This window comes from Cherax quadricarinatus, chromosome 2, assembly GCF_038502225.1.
Source record: "Cherax quadricarinatus isolate ZL_2023a chromosome 2, ASM3850222v1, whole genome shotgun sequence".
Classification (NCBI taxonomy): domain Eukaryota; kingdom Metazoa; phylum Arthropoda; class Malacostraca; order Decapoda; family Parastacidae; genus Cherax; species Cherax quadricarinatus.
Window position 1 is genome coordinate 34007704 of NC_091293.1, and position 20454 is coordinate 34028157.

At 36.4% G+C, this 20454-nt stretch overlaps 1 protein-coding gene across 2 annotated transcripts in view; it reads left to right on the forward strand.

Annotated features, from left to right (window-relative positions):
* Nucleotides 1–20454, forward strand: part of LOC128691331 (neuronal acetylcholine receptor subunit alpha-7) — a 278069-nt gene that overhangs the window by 27662 nt on the left and 229953 nt on the right. For both annotated transcript variants that reach the window (XM_070087772.1, XM_070087776.1), the window contains exon 3: nt 13542–13722. In XM_070087772.1, the coding sequence (XP_069943873.1) occupies nt 13542–13722 (181 nt within the window). The remainder of the gene's footprint in view (nt 1–13541; nt 13723–20454) is intronic.

A 20454-nucleotide genomic window follows, 5' to 3' on the forward strand; every position in this document is an offset into this window, starting at 1 on the left:
GGTAGTGGAAAAATCTGGAGAGTGATGTAGTGGACGCAGTGCCCATTCATAAATTTAAAAAGAGGATCGATAAAGCTCATGTAGAAGGGAGATAGTGGACCTAGTAACGAACAGCGAAGAGGCGGGGCCAGGAGCTACTACCAGACCAGGTGAGTGCACACTAAGTTCACACGCACACACACACACACACACACACACACAGACATCTATATATATATATATATATATATATATATATATATATATATATATAGATATATATATATATATATAAAGAGAGAGAGAGAGAGAGAGTATGGTGTCTTCAGATGTTTTCCAGAGGCTTGCAGCGAGACTAGTCTAGGAAGTAAAGGGTATGTACTGTGGGGAGAGGAGAGGTTAAGGGAACTAAACCTGGTGACACTAAAAGAAAGAAGGACTAGGGGTGATATAATTACAAAGAACAAAATAGTGAGAGGATCGGATAGGGATGACAGGGACGACAAACAGGAACACGAGGGCACAGACGGAGGTTAAAAACACTAAGGTATGAGAAGGATGTGAAGTATTTCTTGAAACTTAGAGTTTTCAGGAAGTGGTAGAATCAGGAGAAAGTGAAAACAGGATACAAACTAGGATACAAAGCTATACATAGTGGAAAAAGTTGCGACAGGTAGGTTGAGGGAAAAAAAATTATCTTAGAGGTAGGAATGCCGTGTCTAGAACATCGACCATCCTTATAAAAAGAGTCTCAGCGCCACTACTCCCACCCACCGCTCCTGCCTCTTCTCAAAGGATTACAGAAAGCAGGAAAAAAAATAAAATATAAAATAGGACAGACAGCCAAAAAACGCGTCAATTCTACATAAACTTATCTAGCGCTATTATGAAATCATTTTTATTAGTTGGCGGTTCCACTATTAACTAAAGTTGTGTGGCACTTGAGAAACGTAAGATAGAAACGTATATTCCTCGTTGTCACCTACTACTGAAGTTCCGTTAGAGTCCAGAACATTCTAGAAACTTTATTTGCCCTCTCTCTCTCTCTCTCTCTCTCTCTCTCTCTCTCTCTCTCTTGGGTGGTATCTTGAGAACTGCATCTTAGTGACGGATGAGGCGATGAAGGTGTAGGTGATCAGGTGGAAAAGCCATACATTTTACTTCGTAGATGTTCTGGTTGGTTGGGATGCATCGCCGAGTATTACTGAGTATTTTTGTGTATTTCTGAGTGTTCCGGGGCATTACTTACCTCGTAACTGTGGTCAGTGAATCATTACTGTAAATTATCAGTGTGGGCTTACGTAAATATCCCTTCTGAACCCAGCCTGTTAAAAATAAATAGATGATGGTATTTAGAGTTCAAAGTTAAATTAACATTACCAGCGGCTTTTATCGACATGATACGTCCGGTTCCTATAACATTTGTTAAAGTGTAAAAATATCTTTACGTATAGGTCAGATCTCACATTCCGTCCTTACATATTGTGAAAGAAAATGCGAAATCCACAGTTTCTACTATTAAAAAACTTGTACTGTGATGTGTGTGAAACACCTGCAGGAGAGGTCAGGAAGAGGTGAATCTAATGTAAACTTCTTCTGCCTAGGTAGAGCAGGTGCTTAGAAATTTGCGTATGCTCGTAGTAAGCGAGGTATATTATCCGAGATTTTGGTTATGATGAGGCATATTTTGGCTTCTTCTGACTCTTGGAAATATTAAAATTATCAATGGAATCAAAGATTATATAATCATTGATTCCATGGAATCAATGATTATATAATCATTGTTTATATAATCATTGATGATATAATCACTGGAATCAATGATTATATAATCACTGATTCGTAACTGCAGCCTATTTAAGTGATGGTGACTGTTTCAGTTGTTGATGCGGCGTCCTTTTCTTATTATTAATTGCTGATACACGTAAGCTGAATTTTTTTGTGCATATCTGGCGTTTCTTTTCCATTAAGTGACTCATGTTGGCGATTCTCGTCCTGTCTGGTCTCTGTATTTGTGATCACAGTCATAATAATATACTGTACCTCAGAATAATAGTATGCCGTATACCTGAGGATACCTGAAGCCTGTTTTCGGTATAACTATTTCATTTACGTATTTTTTCTCTGTCACTTTACATGGGATACTCATGTAGGATATTATTCAGTGTTTTATCGTTGACAGCGCCACTTCGAATATTTCATTACATATGCTGGTTTATCAGGTGTTTCATTATTTTCCTGATTCCATCTGTTTCTAAAAGATTTGAGCTAGTGGTTTGCGGATTTCTTCCCAACCATCCATCAGTAACCATGAAGATATATTGTCTAAGCTCTTTGCTTCTGCAATGATCATTTCTGTCAGCAACTTCTCTACTTCCTCACCTGTTGTTTCCAAGTTCGTTACCTCAGAGCTTTTTTTCCTTTTACTTTCTTGTTCTGGCACTGAGACTTATACTATGCACAGACCCCTGGAAATTTTTACTCGGCTTTTCTCTTTTGCTTTGTTTTCCATTTTGGTGTTGAGTAATACCGGTTCCATTTTGTATGTTATTTCCGTATTGATCCTTTACTTTCCCCTTATTGCGAATGTATCTGTTGTATATTGGAAAACATGGAAATGACAGATAGCAAAAGACTAAGATCCACAATGAGGCTATCTGCAGAAAACAAAATATTTTGATCTAGGTTATGAATTATCATGTTCAGTTGGCTGAGATAAGGATAGTAAATTAGAAGACCCTCTCTTCATCCTCTACTAGCAGTAGAAAATAAAGGCAAAAATATGCTATAAAACACTGAAAAAATGGCATGAAATTTACAGGAAAGATGCAGTTGGGAGGAAGGCACTGGCTACTACTGCCTTGGTTATTAGTACTGTTACTACGGTAGTCACTCATGGAGCTGTGAAGACAATGGATCTACTTTTAATTGTTAGTAGTTGTACCTTTGGATTGTCTAGCGCAGGTAGACATGCACATCTGTTATTCTACGTCTACTTCTATTATTAATTTGAGCGATTCAGTGTCATTTTTTATATTTTTATTAACGCATCGGCTGTCTCCCACCAAGGCAGGTTGGCCCGAAAAAGAAAAACTTACATCATTCACTCCATCACTGTCTTGCCAGAAGCGCGGTTACACTACAGTTATAAAACTGCAACATTAACACTCCTCCTTCAGAGTGCAGGCACTGTACTTCCATCTTCAGTACTCAGGTCTGGCCTACTGGCTTCCCTGAACCCCTTCATAAATGTTACCTTGCCCACACTCGAACAGCATGTCAAGTCCTAAAAATCATTTGTCTCCATTTGCTCCACATGCTCACACATGGTTGCTAGAAGTCCAAGCCCTTCGCACACAAAAACCGCCTTTACCCTCTCCGTCCAACCTTTCCTAGACCGACCCCTACCCCGCCTTCCCTCCACTACAGATTTATACACTCTTAAAGTCTTTCTTTTTTGTTTCACCTTCTCTGCATGTCTGAACCATCTCAATAACTCCTCCTCAGCCCTCTGGATAATAGTTTTGGTAATCCCGCACCTCCTCCTAATCTCCAAACTACGAATTCTCTGCATTATATTCACATCACACATTGCCCTCAGACATGACATCTTCACTGCCTCTAGCCTTCTCCTTGTTGCAACATTCACCACCCATGCTTCACACACATATAAGAGCGCTGGTATAACTATACTTTCATACATTCCCCTCTTTGCTTCCATGAACAAAGTTCTTTGTCTTCACAGAGTCCTCAGTGCACCACTCACTTTTCTCCCCTCGTCAATTCTATGACTCACTTCATCTTTTACAGACCCATCTGCTGACACGTCTACTCCCAGATATTTGAATACATTCACGTCCTCCATGCTCTCTTCCTCCAATCTGATATCCAATCTTTCCTTACCTAATTTTTTTTTTTGTTATCCTCATCACCTTACTCTTTCGTGTATTCATTTTTAATTTCCTTCTTTTACATACAATACCAAACTCATCCACCAACCTCTGCAACTCCTCTTCAGAATCTCACAAAAGCAAAGTGTCATCATCAAAGAGCAATTGTGACAACTCCCACTTCAGATTAGATTCTTTATCTCTTAACCCCACACCTCTTGCCAACACCCGAACATTCACTTCTCTTACAGCCCCATCTATAAATATATTGAATAATCGTGGTGACATCACACGTCCTTGTCTAAGACCTACTTTTACAGGGAAATAATCTCCTTCTCTCCTACATACTCTAGCATGAGCCTCATTCTCCTCATAAAAGCTCTTCACTGTTTTCAATAACCTACCTCCTATTCCATACATTTGCAGCATTTGCCACAGTGCCTCCCTATCCACCATATCATACGGCTTTTCCAAATCCATAAATGCCACAAAAACCTCTTTACCCTTATCTAAATACTGTTCACCTATATGTTTCACTGTAAACGCTTGGTCTACACACCCTCTACCCTTCCTAAAGCCTCCTTGTTCATCTTCTATCCTACTATCTGTCTTACTCTTAATTCTTCAAATAATAACTCTACCATACACTTTACCAGGTATACTCAACAGACTCATTCCCCTATAATTTTTGCACTCTCTTTTGTTCCCTTTGCATTTATACAAAGGATCTATGCATTCTCTCTGCCAATCCCTATGTATCTTATCCTCTTCCATACATTTATTAAATAAAAGCACCAACCACTCAAAAACTATATCTCCACCTGCCTTTATCATTCGTTTCTTTATCCCATCAATCCTAGCTGCCTTTCCCATTTCATTCTACCCACTGCTTCACGAACTTCCTCCACACTCACAACTGGTTCTTCCTCACTCCTACAAGATGTTATTTCTCCTTGCCCTATACACGAAATCACAGCTTCCCTATCTTCATCAACATTCAACTATTCCTCAAAATATTCCCTCCATCTTCTCGATACCTCTAACACTCCATTTAAAACTCCCGTCTCCTATTTTTGACTATCAAATCCATTCGTTTCCTAGGCTTCATCATCTTATTAATTTCAGTCCAATTTTTTTTCTTATTTTCAATAAAATTTGCTCTCTTTTTACATTGCTTCACCACTTTCATAACCTCTCTGTTACTCTTCATATACTCTTCCTTCCTTGCATCTCTTCAGCTTTGTAAAAGCCTCTCATATGCTAAATTTTTCTCTCTTTACATCATTATTCCACCAATCGCTCTTCTTCCCTCCCGCACCCACTTTCCTGTAACCACAAACTTCTGCTGAACACTCTAACACTACATTCTTAAATCTACCCCATTCATCTTCAACCCATTTATCGTCCAATAATTGTTTATATCTTTTCTTAACTGCCTACTCCTTTAGTTTATAAACCTTCACTTCTCTCTTACTTGCTGCTTCCATTTTCCTTGTATCCCATCTACCTTTTACTCTCACTGTAGCTACAAATAAAAAGTGATCTGATATATCTGTGGCCCCTCTACAAACATGCACATTTTGGAGCCTACCCAACAGTCTTTTATCTACCAACAAACTACTGTCATTACGCCCAACATCATATCTTGTATACTTATTTATCCTCTTTTTCTTAAAATATGTATTACCTATAACCAAACCCCTTTCTATACAAAGTTCAGTCAGAGGGGCCCCATTATCATTTATATTTACGTACCTACCTCAAAATGTTTCTCCTACTTCAACAAATATTCAGTTAATTTCAGTTTACCCAAGAATAGTATCTAGTTGAATACTACTGCTGCTTCTTAAATCACTGTATTGTCTTCAAGCTTCAAGAATCAGCGCGTAGTTTATTCTGTGTTGCAATTGTGATACGTTCTAAACCATTCAATATCTTAAGGATAGGGAAAAGTTAACCAACCCAGGCCCCTGGACTAGGCACATTGTCGGCCCCTCCCTTGCCGTCCCCCTCTACCGATACAAGAAAAGTACATCATATTTATTAGGCACAGAGTGTAGATAGATTAATAAAAATACTCAATATTCTTACATTTTTTTATTGAAGCAAGATAAAATGCAACAATTTTTGAAATTTATATTGCTGATCTCAAAAATAATATAATTTTTATTTAGACTCAGAGATTTAGATAGTAACAAATTCCCACTGGTCATATGATCGTGACAAGAGCAAAAAATGGATACCGTGGCAGACATGTAACATGTAAAAGTCACAGCAATATGACACCAACAAATTAATAAGTTATTTACGAAAAAAAGAACTTAAGGTTAGCTACTACTCAAAACGCATTCATCAGGTTTCATGATTTTCAGGCTGGCTGTCATGAGGCTAGTTCACAGATATATTCTTAGGCTTATGATGAGTTTGCATTCAACTTTCTCTTCCCCTCTTTTTTTTCCTCTGTCTCCTCTGGGACGATAGATATATTATAAAACTTCCATTTCTCCAGTGTATGGAATAGGTCACCCTAGGAGAAGGCAGTTTCCACATGATAGTAACTCCAGCTCTTTTGGAATTAAACCTTTGAAGTTCTTTCAGCTAATGACCCCTCGTTTGTCTACCAAGGTCTCCCAGCTCAAGCTGGCGGATTTCAACACTATGCATGTAGCCCTTTCAGCGTGATATGTTATAATAGGTAAACACAGGAAGCTTTTGTTCGTACTATGTAACTATCATGCAATATAGGGTAACAACAAGCTGCTGTTATATCCAATTTTGCTAAATAAACGGGGGCTTAATGGCTAACAAGCAAATAAATAATATCATTAAAATTAAGTTTTCTTGTCAAATGAGCTGTTCTGTTGAATATGACACAGCTGATCTCGGCACATTCTGTATCGTTCCCAGAGAACTGATCGAGTTTCCTGCATCTGCTTCTGTAAATGAAAGAATGAAAAATATTTCCAGAGTAATGCATACATTTGGAAATAAATCTATAAGACTTAACTAATATAACCTGTAACAGAAAAGTAGACGAGTGTTTTTCCATATTTTCTGAACGAATACTTTTTAAATGCTATAATTCCTTTACTAGATCTTCGGACACATCTGTTGTGATGTGACTGTGAGATGTAGTCTCGTCCATTTATGCTTTCCTGTTGATCTTTTATTTTTACAGTTCCTTGATAATGTGAGGAGTCACGAAACGCTTGGAATTTCACTATTTGTTCACATTAGTTGTTCTGCATATTGTGATATCACCTGTTTACTGTGATCTTATTGCACCAATGGATACCACACGACTCTTCAGAATGTTCTCGGTTAACTTTATTAGTTATATTTCTTTTGTTTCCCAGTTTTCTTCTGCACTGATCAAGTCACAAAACCTTAAAATTCGACTTATTTAAAAAAAAAAATGTTTAAATTAAAAAGTTTTGCCCAAATCTCTTTTGCTAAATAGACTCCTGTACATGAGAAATCGTCCTTTTGATGATTTTATGAGAGCTATTCTTCAGAAACATATTGAAATTACTAAAATACAAGAGAAGGAAGCATTCAAAATATTGAGAAACAAAAAAATACTTCTTTAATCAGGCCATTCCATCAGAATGGAAACATATGTTAGATCATTGCTATAATAAACTCAGAAGAATTTGTAATGAACTCAAAATCAAACTACAAAGAAAATTTGACAGTTTAATTGAAAATAGTGATTGGACAAACCATGCTAATAACTGTTTTGTAATTAACTTATCAGATGAAATATTATATGAAAATACAACTGCTGCTCTAGGTTTCGGTCTAAGTTTTGCAACTTCAAAAAAAATCAGTGATGTGGAAACTGCAAAAGCCTTTTGTAACTTAGAGAAACCCTCTGTTTTATCCACTGATGAAATTAATGTAAGTAAGGGGATTGTATATAGCTCTATGTTAAAGCAAAATATTCCCAATTGCCCTCAAAGATTCTTTAAGTCTTATGATACACTTAGTCTGAAAGAAACTGATTACCAAGATAATATGAATAATCTTTTAGATGATACAGAAATTTATTCTAAACTTAGAAAGAATCTCTTAGAATCTGTTAACAGTAATTTCAATAAAACAAAACGTCCACTGAAAGGCAAAGATGATTTAATCATAATATTTACGTCCATTACTCCATCCTTACCCTATATGTATGGATTAACAAGAACGCACAAACTAGGTAATCCAGTCAGACCTATTATAGCTCCATAGATTCAGTTTCCTATAAATTATCTAAATGGTTTGTAGATATTTTGAGCCCAATTAATGGAAAAATTTCTAACTTTAATGTTAAAAAAAACAAATAGATTTAGTGGATAAATTAAGCACCTTCACTGACTTTAATGATTTCAATATGGTTAATTTTGATATTACTTATTTGTTTACAGAAGTTCCAGTTGATGATTTATTAAGTTTCCTATCTGAAGAACTTGGCAATTACGATTTACCCTTGGCAGTTCCTATCATTAAACTTATTAAACTTTGTACTGTAGATGCAAAGTTTGTGTTTAATTACAAGTTTTACACTCAGAAGTTTGGTATGGCAATGGGAAATCCTCTCTCACCTGTTCTTAGTAATTTATACATGGATTTTTTGAAACACGATTCCTTAACACAATCCTTCATAACAGAGCTAAGTGGTATAGATATGTTGATGATAATTTATGTCTAATGCCTTAAGAATATAGATATAAATAATTTCCATGTTAAATTAAATAGTTTAGCGCGTTCTATAAATTTTACTGTTGAGTTCGAAGACAATAAATTTTTGGCTTTTCTAGATGTTTTAATTATTAAGGGTAACAATAATTTTAAGTTTAAAATTTACAGAAAACCAAGAAATAACTGCTCCTATGTACACTGTTGTTCTTCACATCAAGATACATTTAAATTGTTGGTATTCTCATGTTTTTGAGAGCGTATTTGCAGTCAGGAGTTCATAGAGGAAGAAATCTCAGAAATTTAGGAAACAGCTAATGATCTAAAATATCCAAGAAACTTAAATGATAAATTCTTTAAAACTGTCAGAAATACTTTTTACAATTCTAAAAATGACAGCCAACCTTATTCAACTAAAAATATGTTGGTTCTTCCTTACCATGAAAACTTGGTTGATATGCCGTCTCTACTTAAAAATTTTAATATCAAAGTTGTATTTACAAATGTTGATACAGATAAAAAATTCCCCCAAAAATGCTGACAGATGTGTCTACGAGATTCCTTGTAAAATATATGATAAAGTTTATTACAGTCAAACTGGTAAAAATCTTGAAATAAGATTAAAGCAACATAAATATAGCATTAGCATTGAGTTTCAAAAGGCTAAGAAAATTGTATTAAGCAAGTCCATGGTCATAAATAAATAACAAAAAGGCACAATACCGTGACTGGAACAATACACAAATAACCCGCACATAGGAGAGATGAGCTTACGACGACATTTCGGTCCGACTTGGACCATTTACAGAGTCACACTAACAAACAGGAGAGAAGGAGGGAGTATATATAAGCCAACAGACAGGGACGGGACAAGAGAGGTAGTAGGAAAAGAAGTAATCGTAGTCTAAGACTAAGAAAGAGGAGCACTGCAAGGGAGCTAGGGGCCTTCAAAGGGCAGGAACAAGAACACAGAAGGGGAAATATAATAATAATAATGGACCAAATACCCAAGACAGAAGAAAGAAAACCCAAAGAAGAAAGAGGAAAGGGGAAGAGGGAGAAGGGGAAAAAAGAATCACCTTAAGTCACGGGTGTTCTGAAGCTTGGAGCATTTTACAATGTAATGAGAAAGGAAGGCATCAACAGAGACAAAGCCAGAACTAGGATTCAAACAAGGAAAGTTGTGTATAAGGGAAGATTCAACCAGACGATGTGATCGTAAATGTTCCAAGTCGGACCGGAACGTCGTCGTAAGCTCCTCTCTCCTACGTGCGGGTTATTTGTGTATAAGTCCATGGTCGGCATGAATATAATAAGAATATTGCTTTTGGTTTATACAAATTGGATTCATTTACATATTAATAAAATTCGGGAAGAATTTAAGATACATTAGACAAGTAAAAAATCTCAGTGCTTGGGTAAAGTATCAGTTGTGTTTCACAGAGTCGGGTGTTGTGATGTGACTGTGAGGTGTAGTCTCGCCGTTACATGCCTTCTTGTTGATCATTTATTTAAACAATTCCTTGATAATGTGAGAAGTCACGAAACCGGTTGGAATATCACTATTTTTTTCACAATGGTTCTGCTGAATGGATAAAACTTGAGATTTTGCCTTAAATAATAACGTTCTTCTTGCCGAATAAGGCAAGCGAAAATTTGTGTATGCAGTAATTTGGCAAAACTCATTCTGAACCTAACGAAAAAATTGAATTTCATTGAGTTTGCTTATTATTAAATTATGGCAAACTTATCTAAAATATATTTAGCTGGATTAGGCTAAATTAAATTGCCCTTTTTTAAATAAGTGTTGGTAAGTTTCCTAAGGTTTTTGGCACATAATTATTAATTTTTACATTAACATAAATGAAACAAATATATCTTCAAAACGTATAAGAGAAAATTATAGAAAAGAGTTAATTTTAAATGAGTTCTTGCTAATTGACCAATTTTACACACACACACACACACACACACACACACACACACACACACATACATACATACATACATACATACATATATATATATATATATATATATACATATATATGCATATATTAAAAAATGGAATTGTGAAATCCATGTTAATCTTCAGATATTAAATCAGTGCTTCAGAAAATTAAACATAATAAGAGTTTCTATATATTTATCTAAAATTGATGTCAAGCTGATGGAACGACTCTTGAGAACACAGATCTTGTCTTCCTTCTTGAAAATTGGGGTAACACTTGCTAGTTTTCAGTCTTCTGGAGCCTTGCCTCCTTCTAAGGGAATAAACGTTGTCTAGAGTTTCCTCATCTCTATGTTGTAAGTGTGGGGCTTCTTGTGAACTATTGAAGCTCATGGTATAATGATTTTTATTCTTCTGTAGGCTAGATGAGGATACATAATAATAAAAATATATGTTCTATCGCAAAAAAACATTATTATGGTCACGAGAAGTTCTTAAAAGCAAACCAAACAAGACTACACGTCTAGCAATGAGATAATTGAAAATAACCAGGAAGATTTCAAAAGTATACGATCATCTTTCTCTGAGCGAGAAAGATGATCTCTGTTGAACTTTTTTATTATCATCTTCATGTCGGAGCGTTTAACCCGTAAATGTTTAGAGACTGACTTCTCTTGTTTTTTATTGCTCTCTTGATCCAACGACTTACCGGTTTATTGCAGACATTAGTAATGGTAACAATCTGTTCATTCTCTTCCTTACGACTCCAGGCCACCTTGACAAGCCTCCGCGGTCCAGGTTTTCTCTCAGATTTAGGCTTCACAGTCTCACTTGTCAGCATCAAATTCGTGCTTGCTGTTTTTGATCATTTCCAGTCACACTGATGCCATCAACGTGTGCACTGATGCCATCAATGTGTGTACTGATACCATCAATGTGTGCACTGATACCATCAACCTGTGCACTGATGCCATCAACGTGTGCACTGATGCCATCAACGTGTGCACTGATGCCATCAATGTGTGCACTGTTACCATCAACGTGTGCACTGATACCATCAATGTGTGCACCGATACCATCAACCTGTGCACTGATACCATCAACCTGTGCACTGATGTCATCAACGTGTGCACTGATGCCATCAACGTGTTCACTGATGCCATCAACGTGTGCACTGATGAAGAGGAGTATTTTCACTCCATGGATTGGAATACAATTTGGCAAATTGTATAAAAACGGAATTTAATTTGCAATAAATATGGAAATACCGTTGAATTTTATAACCCTTTTTATTGACTGAGTTTGCAGTCTATTAATTTGGAGGATTTCTTTATTTTGAAGTGGACATCTGCAATTCCTGATTCAGAAAGAAATGTTTTGTTTACTTAGCTTACCAAAGGAACGCTAACACCACTACATTTTATTCTTATTAATTTTGTCTTTTAAAAAATTAAAATGATTTGACATTACTTTTTGTTAGTTTTATTACTGAATAAAAACAGGATGTGTATGGCGAGAGGTGCATGTCTCTCAGCGTATATACGCTGAGAGTTTAATCACTATTTTAGGTATTGGTGTATTCTTATCTGGTGGTGAAAAGGTTACCCTCGTGTAGTCGACAGGCTTCAAACCCCAATAACTAATCATTAACCAACCAGTTTGATAGAGTATGATATGATCTATAATTATAAAATATCAAAAATATCTGGGAAAACAACTTAATAATTTAATTTTTCTTTTATTGTGATTTGCGATCATTATGATTATGAGTGATAATTATGATTAAAGGTCAAATTATCTTGCATTTTTAGTTGTTTCTAATAATCGGGAGCACCCATTATTTATTTAGTACAGTGAATACGACTATGATAAGATTTAGGAATATAATTAAAAACATGTATCATAAGGAGTCCTCCTGGAATCTGTGATCAACAGTTGTCTTGTAATCAAGTCAATGCTGATGCTGTCTTCACATGGTATATGATTAAGTATAATAGCAGTTCTTTGTCTATCCATCGATGTTCATTTTACACTCAAATTGCTGCGATATGCATTAATTCTTTACAATTAATTTCGTGACTCTTATCACTTTTCTGCTGCAGTTATTCATCTCATTATTGTTTTACTAAAATTGTTCGATACCTTGAGGTGTAATCTGATCGCTTAACATATATCGAACCCCACTCCGCTCAGTGAGTTCACAATCGAGACATTACGATATCGCAGGTCACTCATAACGGCTTTGAAGTGCCTTCAGCTAGAGTTACGACAACCATATTGGTGTGAGATTCGTCTGTAAAAAACTCCATTTGTGGTCACAGTGTAGCTCATGCTAACCTCCTAGTGTGTGTAGATTTAATTTAGTTTAATTGTTATTAAGCTAGCATGGTACAGTAAATAACGTACTAGCCTGCTAATTTTAGGATAGGCTTGCCATGGGTTCGACACCCACTCGGTTCAGTGAATTACTGTGCGTTGATTACGATTTTGCAAGACAACAGGAATACCTTGTATATTACGTTACGTGTTATAGAATCTCCACTCTCAGTAAGAAGTTGTTAAAAAAATTACAGTTCTAAAGGTGAGAAATATTTTTTCTAATACATTAAATAGAACACTCGTGGTATTTCCTCTCTCTTACGACATAATTTATGGTTCATTTATTCACTTACGTTTATGTTACACTAGGAAAAACAATCACACTCTTTCCCTTCGACACTGTGAACGTCTAGCATTTGTTTGTCAAGGGTAAATAATGTAAAATGAGTGGTGTATATCTTACTGAATATACACCGAGAGTTAGTCATATTCCCTAGTTAACCGATCAGACTTTACGTGATATTAGCGTGTAGGTGAAGTATGACAATAATGACCCATGTGTAGTTTACATGTTTTATACTTATCAAAACAGTTCACATTATCACTACTATTAAACACCAGTAGCTACTAAAAAGCTTCTCTGACACCAGCAGCGACAGAAACATCGCCCAACCTCTTTGCCTACAGGAAGAAATAATAATGTCGCTGTTTCCTTCCAGCGCTGACGAGGGCTTCGACGGCACTTACCAGACGAAGGTGGTCGTGTCCTCCAGCGGGAACTGCCTCTACATCCCACCGGGGATCTTCAAGTCTACCTGTAAAATAGATATTACTTGGTTCCCTTTCGATGACCAGCGGTGTAAAATGAAGTTCGGATCGTGGACCTACTCAGGATGGCAGGTAGGACTAGAAAAGGGAAAATAGCTTTACATATTATCTTCAGTGTATTTATGGGAGAGATTTAAGTTGCTGTCTTTGGTTTTTGTCTTTGAAAAAAAGTAATAAACTGGATGTCAGTAAAACTAGGTGAAAATATAAATATTAATGAAAAATATGAAACAAATATTTAATACACTGCATTATCTTAACTGCTCTTATGTTCCTCATATGCTTAAAATGAGATTTTGTTTAATCAAGCAAAACAATTAACGTCGTCCGCTGAAATGATAAGAGGATGGGCAAGGAATTAAAGCAGTTGTCCGCTCCTCCCTCCATGATCAGGCTTGTGTTAAGTTTCCTTACACCCATGCTACACTTCTCTGCCTATTAATAAACATAAATGCCTGTTTGTTTTAGCCGACTGTTATGGGTCGCATCCAGCTAAAACTTGCTTTGGAAAACAGTCTTGCTGGAATGTCATATCTGTGCAAGAAAACACTTCTGTAAGAGACTTCGATTAATGTACGAGAATGGTATACAATACCGATAAGATGAAATTAAGACACATGTGCAACATCTGGGTAGCTTTAATGTGGATATTTCGCCATCCAAAGGCTTTATCAATACAAATTCTAACCTGACGTTAGTATATAAGCGCCAGTCTCCTTGCCTCTGCTCCAGAACGAAATACAGAGATTCACAGATACACAGGATTCGGTCTGTAGACTTCGTCCTGTACGGTCACAGACGCTCTTGCACTTCTCAATCTCCCTACGATCCCTGTTGGGGAGGGGAACCTTTACCATCTCCACGATGTCTCATCGTGTGAGGATTAAACCTAAGACTGCTGTCATCAACGATGCCACGAAGCTTGAACTTGAATCTTCTCTCCAGTCTAGTCTGAGAGTTAAGTTCTCGAACATTACTACTCTGAAAGAAGCTTTTCCTGTCACCTTTCTTGATGATGAAGAAGCAGACAAGGTATTCACGCCTGCTGCACTGAAGATATTAGACGACCATGGCTTTACCATCTCTACCTCACCTTACATGCTAGCTAAACGGTCAGTGTTCATGAAACGCCTTGATAAGCTCATCACAACCATGCCTCCCGACGACATTAAGTCATCAATTGAAGACTTTAACGCCTGGGCCAAGATTGCCTCTATTGTGAAGATTCCCAACGCTTCCTCGATGCTCAAGGTCACGTTTCTGGACGTCACTATGACGGCCAGAGCTACTCCTACTCCTACATGCTACTTCTACAATCATTCAACTCCCGAATGTCATGTGAAGAACAAGAATATCTGTTCAACCTGTGGGTCTGAAGGTCACGACTTTCGTTCCTGCACCTCAACTGCTGTTCCTACCTGCATCAACTGTAAGAGTGACCACCATACATTGGCAGCCAAATGTCCTGTTTGTAAGGAGATCCTTTCTAAGTAGCCAAAGGAAGACCTGAAGAAGACTACAGGAAACTCTCCTACTTATGCTGCTATAGCTAAGCTACAGACAACCACCACCAAGATTTTACAAGCCACTCAGCAGCCTCCACCACTCATTGCCTCTCCTCTACCAGATATTTCAACAAAATTCTACTACTGCCTGATGTATGCACACATGCAAAATGCAGCTAACCAGGGTTGTTTCAATACAACTGTGAATGGAATTCTTGCCCTCGACAATCTGCCTTCATTCAACTTCCCAGCTAGTCCTGCTTCAGTTGATGTTTAGAGGATTATTCCAAAAATCGTCAGCTTCGAGGCACCAGATGACTTGCAAGATATGATTTCTGAAGAAGCCACCTGCTCTACTTCACATTCCACCAATGAGAGACCGCCTCCTCCCCCAGCCACCACAACTGCCAGGAACCAATCAGAGCCCTCACTGCCTCACGTGCCTCCACCTCCCTCCACCAATGAGAAACCACCTCCAACGCCAGCCACTACATCTGTCAAGACACGAGCAGCGTCCTCGTCTTCCACCACCAACAAAACTGTCCAATCAACGATTTCGCCTGCCTCTGACTCTGAGGATAATCGTCCCAACAATTCGATACGTAGAGTCTCTTTCTTCACCACTCGGCAGTATCCTAATGAAATAGATGCACAGACATTGCTCCCCCTCCTCCAGAGCGAAGAAGTCAAGTACGTCTGCAGACCATCACGTTGTCTCAATCTCCTTGCTGATCCAGGGATAGACCCTGACCGCAAGTTTAAACTCATCTACATGCCAAAGCCGAAGTTCCAGACTCTTTCTAATGGGACAGTAGCCTAACAAGCCTCAAGCCGACCATCAACAATATAACTCATCCTGCTTACCTTCTAACACTCCCAGCTCTTGCCGCCGCCTTTGCCATCCTCTCCTAGTGAGCCAAGTACCGACATCGTTCGTCCCTTTCCATCTACGTCTACAGTACTTCTGTACCACATGTTCCAAAGTGGTTGGGCCACTTGTTTTTCTTTTCCTCCTCTCCTCCTCCCTCCCATCCTTTTCCAGATTTCCATCCTTTCTCATCCTTCTTCCTTCCCACCTCATGACAGCTCTGGTCGTCTTCGTGCTTCGTGCTGCTCTAGAACCTCCACGACTACGGTGCTCTTCACACCAACTCCAAGGCTGAGGGTCTAATTACCTCATCTTCTGTACATAGTTCTGTCTTCAATTTATGTCCTGGAATTTGTACTGATAAAGCCACTGGATGGCAAAACGTCTACAATAAAGATACCCAGATGTTGCACATGAGTCTTAATTTCAATTTCAATTAATGCTGGGAAGTACTCAAGAGAATTTAGTGATGTCAGTTAAAAAAAAAAAAAATAGGGAAAACAATTATATTGATTGCCAGCATTAAGTCTGTTTATCTCATTGCCTCCCTTCGCTCGAAAAGTTTGTGCTCCTCCTTGAAAAATAATTCCTCTCCCTTCCCCTATCGCCCAGAAAAAGTTCCAGCGGACGTCCATGTAGTGTAGGATTATCAAGTATCGGAGCTTTAATAACTGGAGAATCTTACTTATAAGAATAGTAAGAGTTATTATTACCAATACACTTTAACGAATGCTTGACTTAATCAGTCAGAATCCAAATTATTATACAATACTTAAATAATCGAAATGCATTTGAACGCTTGTCTGTCATTTACTGTCTGCAAAAATTCTAACTGTATTTATATATATATATATATATATATATATATATATATATATATATATATATATATATATATATATATATATATGCCGTGCCGAATAGGTAAAATTGGCCAATTAGCAAGAACTCATTTAAAATTAAGTCTTTTCTAAAAAAAAATCCTATACGTTTAAAGATATCTATTTTTTTCATTTATGTTAATGTAAATAATAATAATTTTCTACCGAAAGAACCTTAGGAAAATTATCTAACCATATTATAACAAGAGCAATTTAATTTAGCCTAATCGAGCTAAATATATTTTAGATAAATTTATAATAATTTAATAATAAATAAGCACAATGAAATATATCTTTTCTTTAGGTTCAGAACGATTTTTTGGAATTTATTGCATACACAAATTCTCGCTTGCCTTATTCGGCAAGAAGAGTGTTGCCATTTAAGCCAAAATCAAAAGTTTTACCTATTCGGCATGACACACACACACACACACACACACACACACACACACACACACACATATATATATATATATATACATATATATATATATATATATATATATATATATATATATGCAAAACAACCACTCTGAAAGAATAGAGAAATTCCAAGCGCTTTCGTGACTAACATTATCAAGGAACTATGAAAGTAAAGCATCCAAGAAGGTATATAAGGGGGTCTGGCCAACACCTCACTATCAGATCCCACAACGGTTAAACACCTGACGCGCGCCGGCCCAACTGGACAGGTCCTTTGCACAACCACCAACAAACTATTCTACCCAAGAAAATTTTTAAAATTATTATTTGGCCAGTGTATTATTAAATTCTTCCCAAATTCTATTAATTATAAATGGATCTAATTTATATAAACCAAAGGAAATATTCATATTATTGTCAAAACTGCTTTTTATGAAACAAGATTCAATTATATTCCTGTCGACCATGGACTTGCTTGATACTACTTTCTCAACTTTTTGAAAATCAATTGGATGGTTAAAATCTCTTACATGATAGTGAGGTGTTGGCCAGACCCCCTTGTATACCTTCCTTGGATGCTTTACTTTCATAGTTCCTTGATAATGTGAGTAGTCACGAAAGCGCTTGGAATTTCTCTATTCTTTCACAGTGGTTGTTTTGCATATTCTGAAATCACCTGTTTACTGTGATCTTATTGCATATATATATATATATATTATATATATATATATATATATATATATATATATATATATATATATATATATATATGAACCCATATTGTACCGGAGCAAGAACCACATGACGCCTTAACCCAGAGGACCACCCAATCCTGTGGGTTAAGGTGTATTTGGTTCTCGCTCACAATGGCGGGCCAGTACAACATGGGTTCAAATCCTTGGCCAGCGCAATATTGTTATTGATCAATACCATATATATATATATATATATATATATATATATATATATATATATATATATATATATATATATATAATATATATATATCCAGAGATCAGTGTTTGTGTATATTTCGCCTGCTCTCGCGAATTCCTTGCATATATATATATATATATATATATATATATATATATATATATATATATATATATATATATATATATATATGCAATAAGATCACAGTAAACAGGTGATTTCAGAATATGCAAAACAACCACTGTGAAAGAATAGAGAAATTCCAAGTGCTTTTGTGACTACTCACATTATAAGGAACAATGAAAATAATGCATCAAAGGAAGGCATATAAAGGGTCTAGACCACACCTCACTATCACATCCCACAACAAAGCAACACCTGACGCGCGACTCATAAGAAAGAGAACACTTCAGCAGGTCCGCTGGCCAAACTAGACAGGTCCTTCACGCAACCCACCAACAAACTATTCTACCCAAGAATTAAGAATTTTAAAATTTATTATTTGTCCTATGCATTATTAAATTCTTCCCAAAGTCTATTAATTATAAATGGATCTAATTCATATAAATCAAAGGAAATATTCATATTATTGTCAAAAATATAATTGAATCTTTTTTCATAAAAAGCAGTGTTGACAATAATACGAATATTTCCTTTGGTTTATATAAATTAGATCCATTTATAATTAATAGAATTTGGGAAGAATTTAATAATACATGGGACAAATAATAAATTTTAAAATTCTTAATTCTTGGGTAGAATAGTTTGTTGGTGGGTTGTGTGAAGGACCTGTCTAGTTGGGCCAGCGGGCCTGTTGCAGTGTTCCCTTTCTTATGAGTCGCGCATCAGGTGTTGCTTTGTTGTGGGATTTGATAATGAGGTGTGGTCTAGACCCTTTATATGCCTTCCTTTGATGCATTACTTTCATTGTTCCTTGATAATGTGAGTAGTTACAAAAGCGCTTGGAATTTCTCTATTTTTTCACAGTGGTTGTTTTGTATATATATATATATATATATATATATATATATATATATATATATATATATATATATATATATATATATATATATGATGTCATGTACTACTACACCAGATTCTGCTCCAGGAGCAATTGTAATAGATGTCTTGAAGGAATAATTTCATATTACCTCACGAGAACAGGTTCTGAAAGCTTTCAGAATACTCTAACACCATAAGTGGATATTTATTTTTTTTTTCTTTCTCTGACTTTTTGTTTTTATTTCGCTCGTCCGACTGGTTTGAAATTTTCTACCTTGATGTATAAAAACTAGGGTAAAATTCTTGGAACAACTGCAGTGTGCGGGGCTCAGTGATCAGGAACGGCTCCAATAACTTTCAAAACCCTCTGCTTCAACCATTCAAAAAAGATTCCTCCTATTTCGATGATGGGATTCGGGAAGTGAAATTTAAGGTGTGTAGATACACATCTGTTAATTTTATGTGGAAAATAGTATGATTTTTTATTCCCGTTAAATCACCTTATATGAATATGATCATGGTATACAATACCGACAAGTTGATAAGTAAGACACATGTGCAACAGTTAGGTATCTATATTCACACTGTAAGACACTCCAACATATAGGCATCTTGGTAAAGAGGACATTTTCGACAAGTTTTCCTGACCACTGGTTGCAAGTGAGATGGGTTAGATTGAAGAGGGACTCGGAATTAACATACTTAACCGTTGCACATGTTTTACTTACCACTTCAGGAATATCTGACTCTACCTCATCTGAATGACTTCATTATTTACTGGGCGGTGCATCTTACAGACAGAACAGCTCCCATTACGTTCTCTCTGTGTCCAGGCAAATTTGTCAGTATCCTGGAATCGGCTCTGAATTTTCATCCTTGATGATGTGTTTTCCGGAGAGCAAAGTTTGCAGTGTTATTGAGCTGCGTTACTTCTAATTTGCTAGTTTAATTAAATAAATACTGATATTGATTGCCATTCAATAATTTAAGAATATCCCCATGAATCAGCTTCAAAATATTAACGCTGATGCATTTTTATTAGAAGGCTGAAAAAAAAAAATTGGAATCGTTGGATTCAGAGCAATTATTTAGAGAATGCCTTCTTTGATGCTTCAAATTCTCATTAAATAAAATAGATTCCTCGTCATAATTGGAAGTATTCTTGCATTGAAGTTGAGCTGTGTAGGTG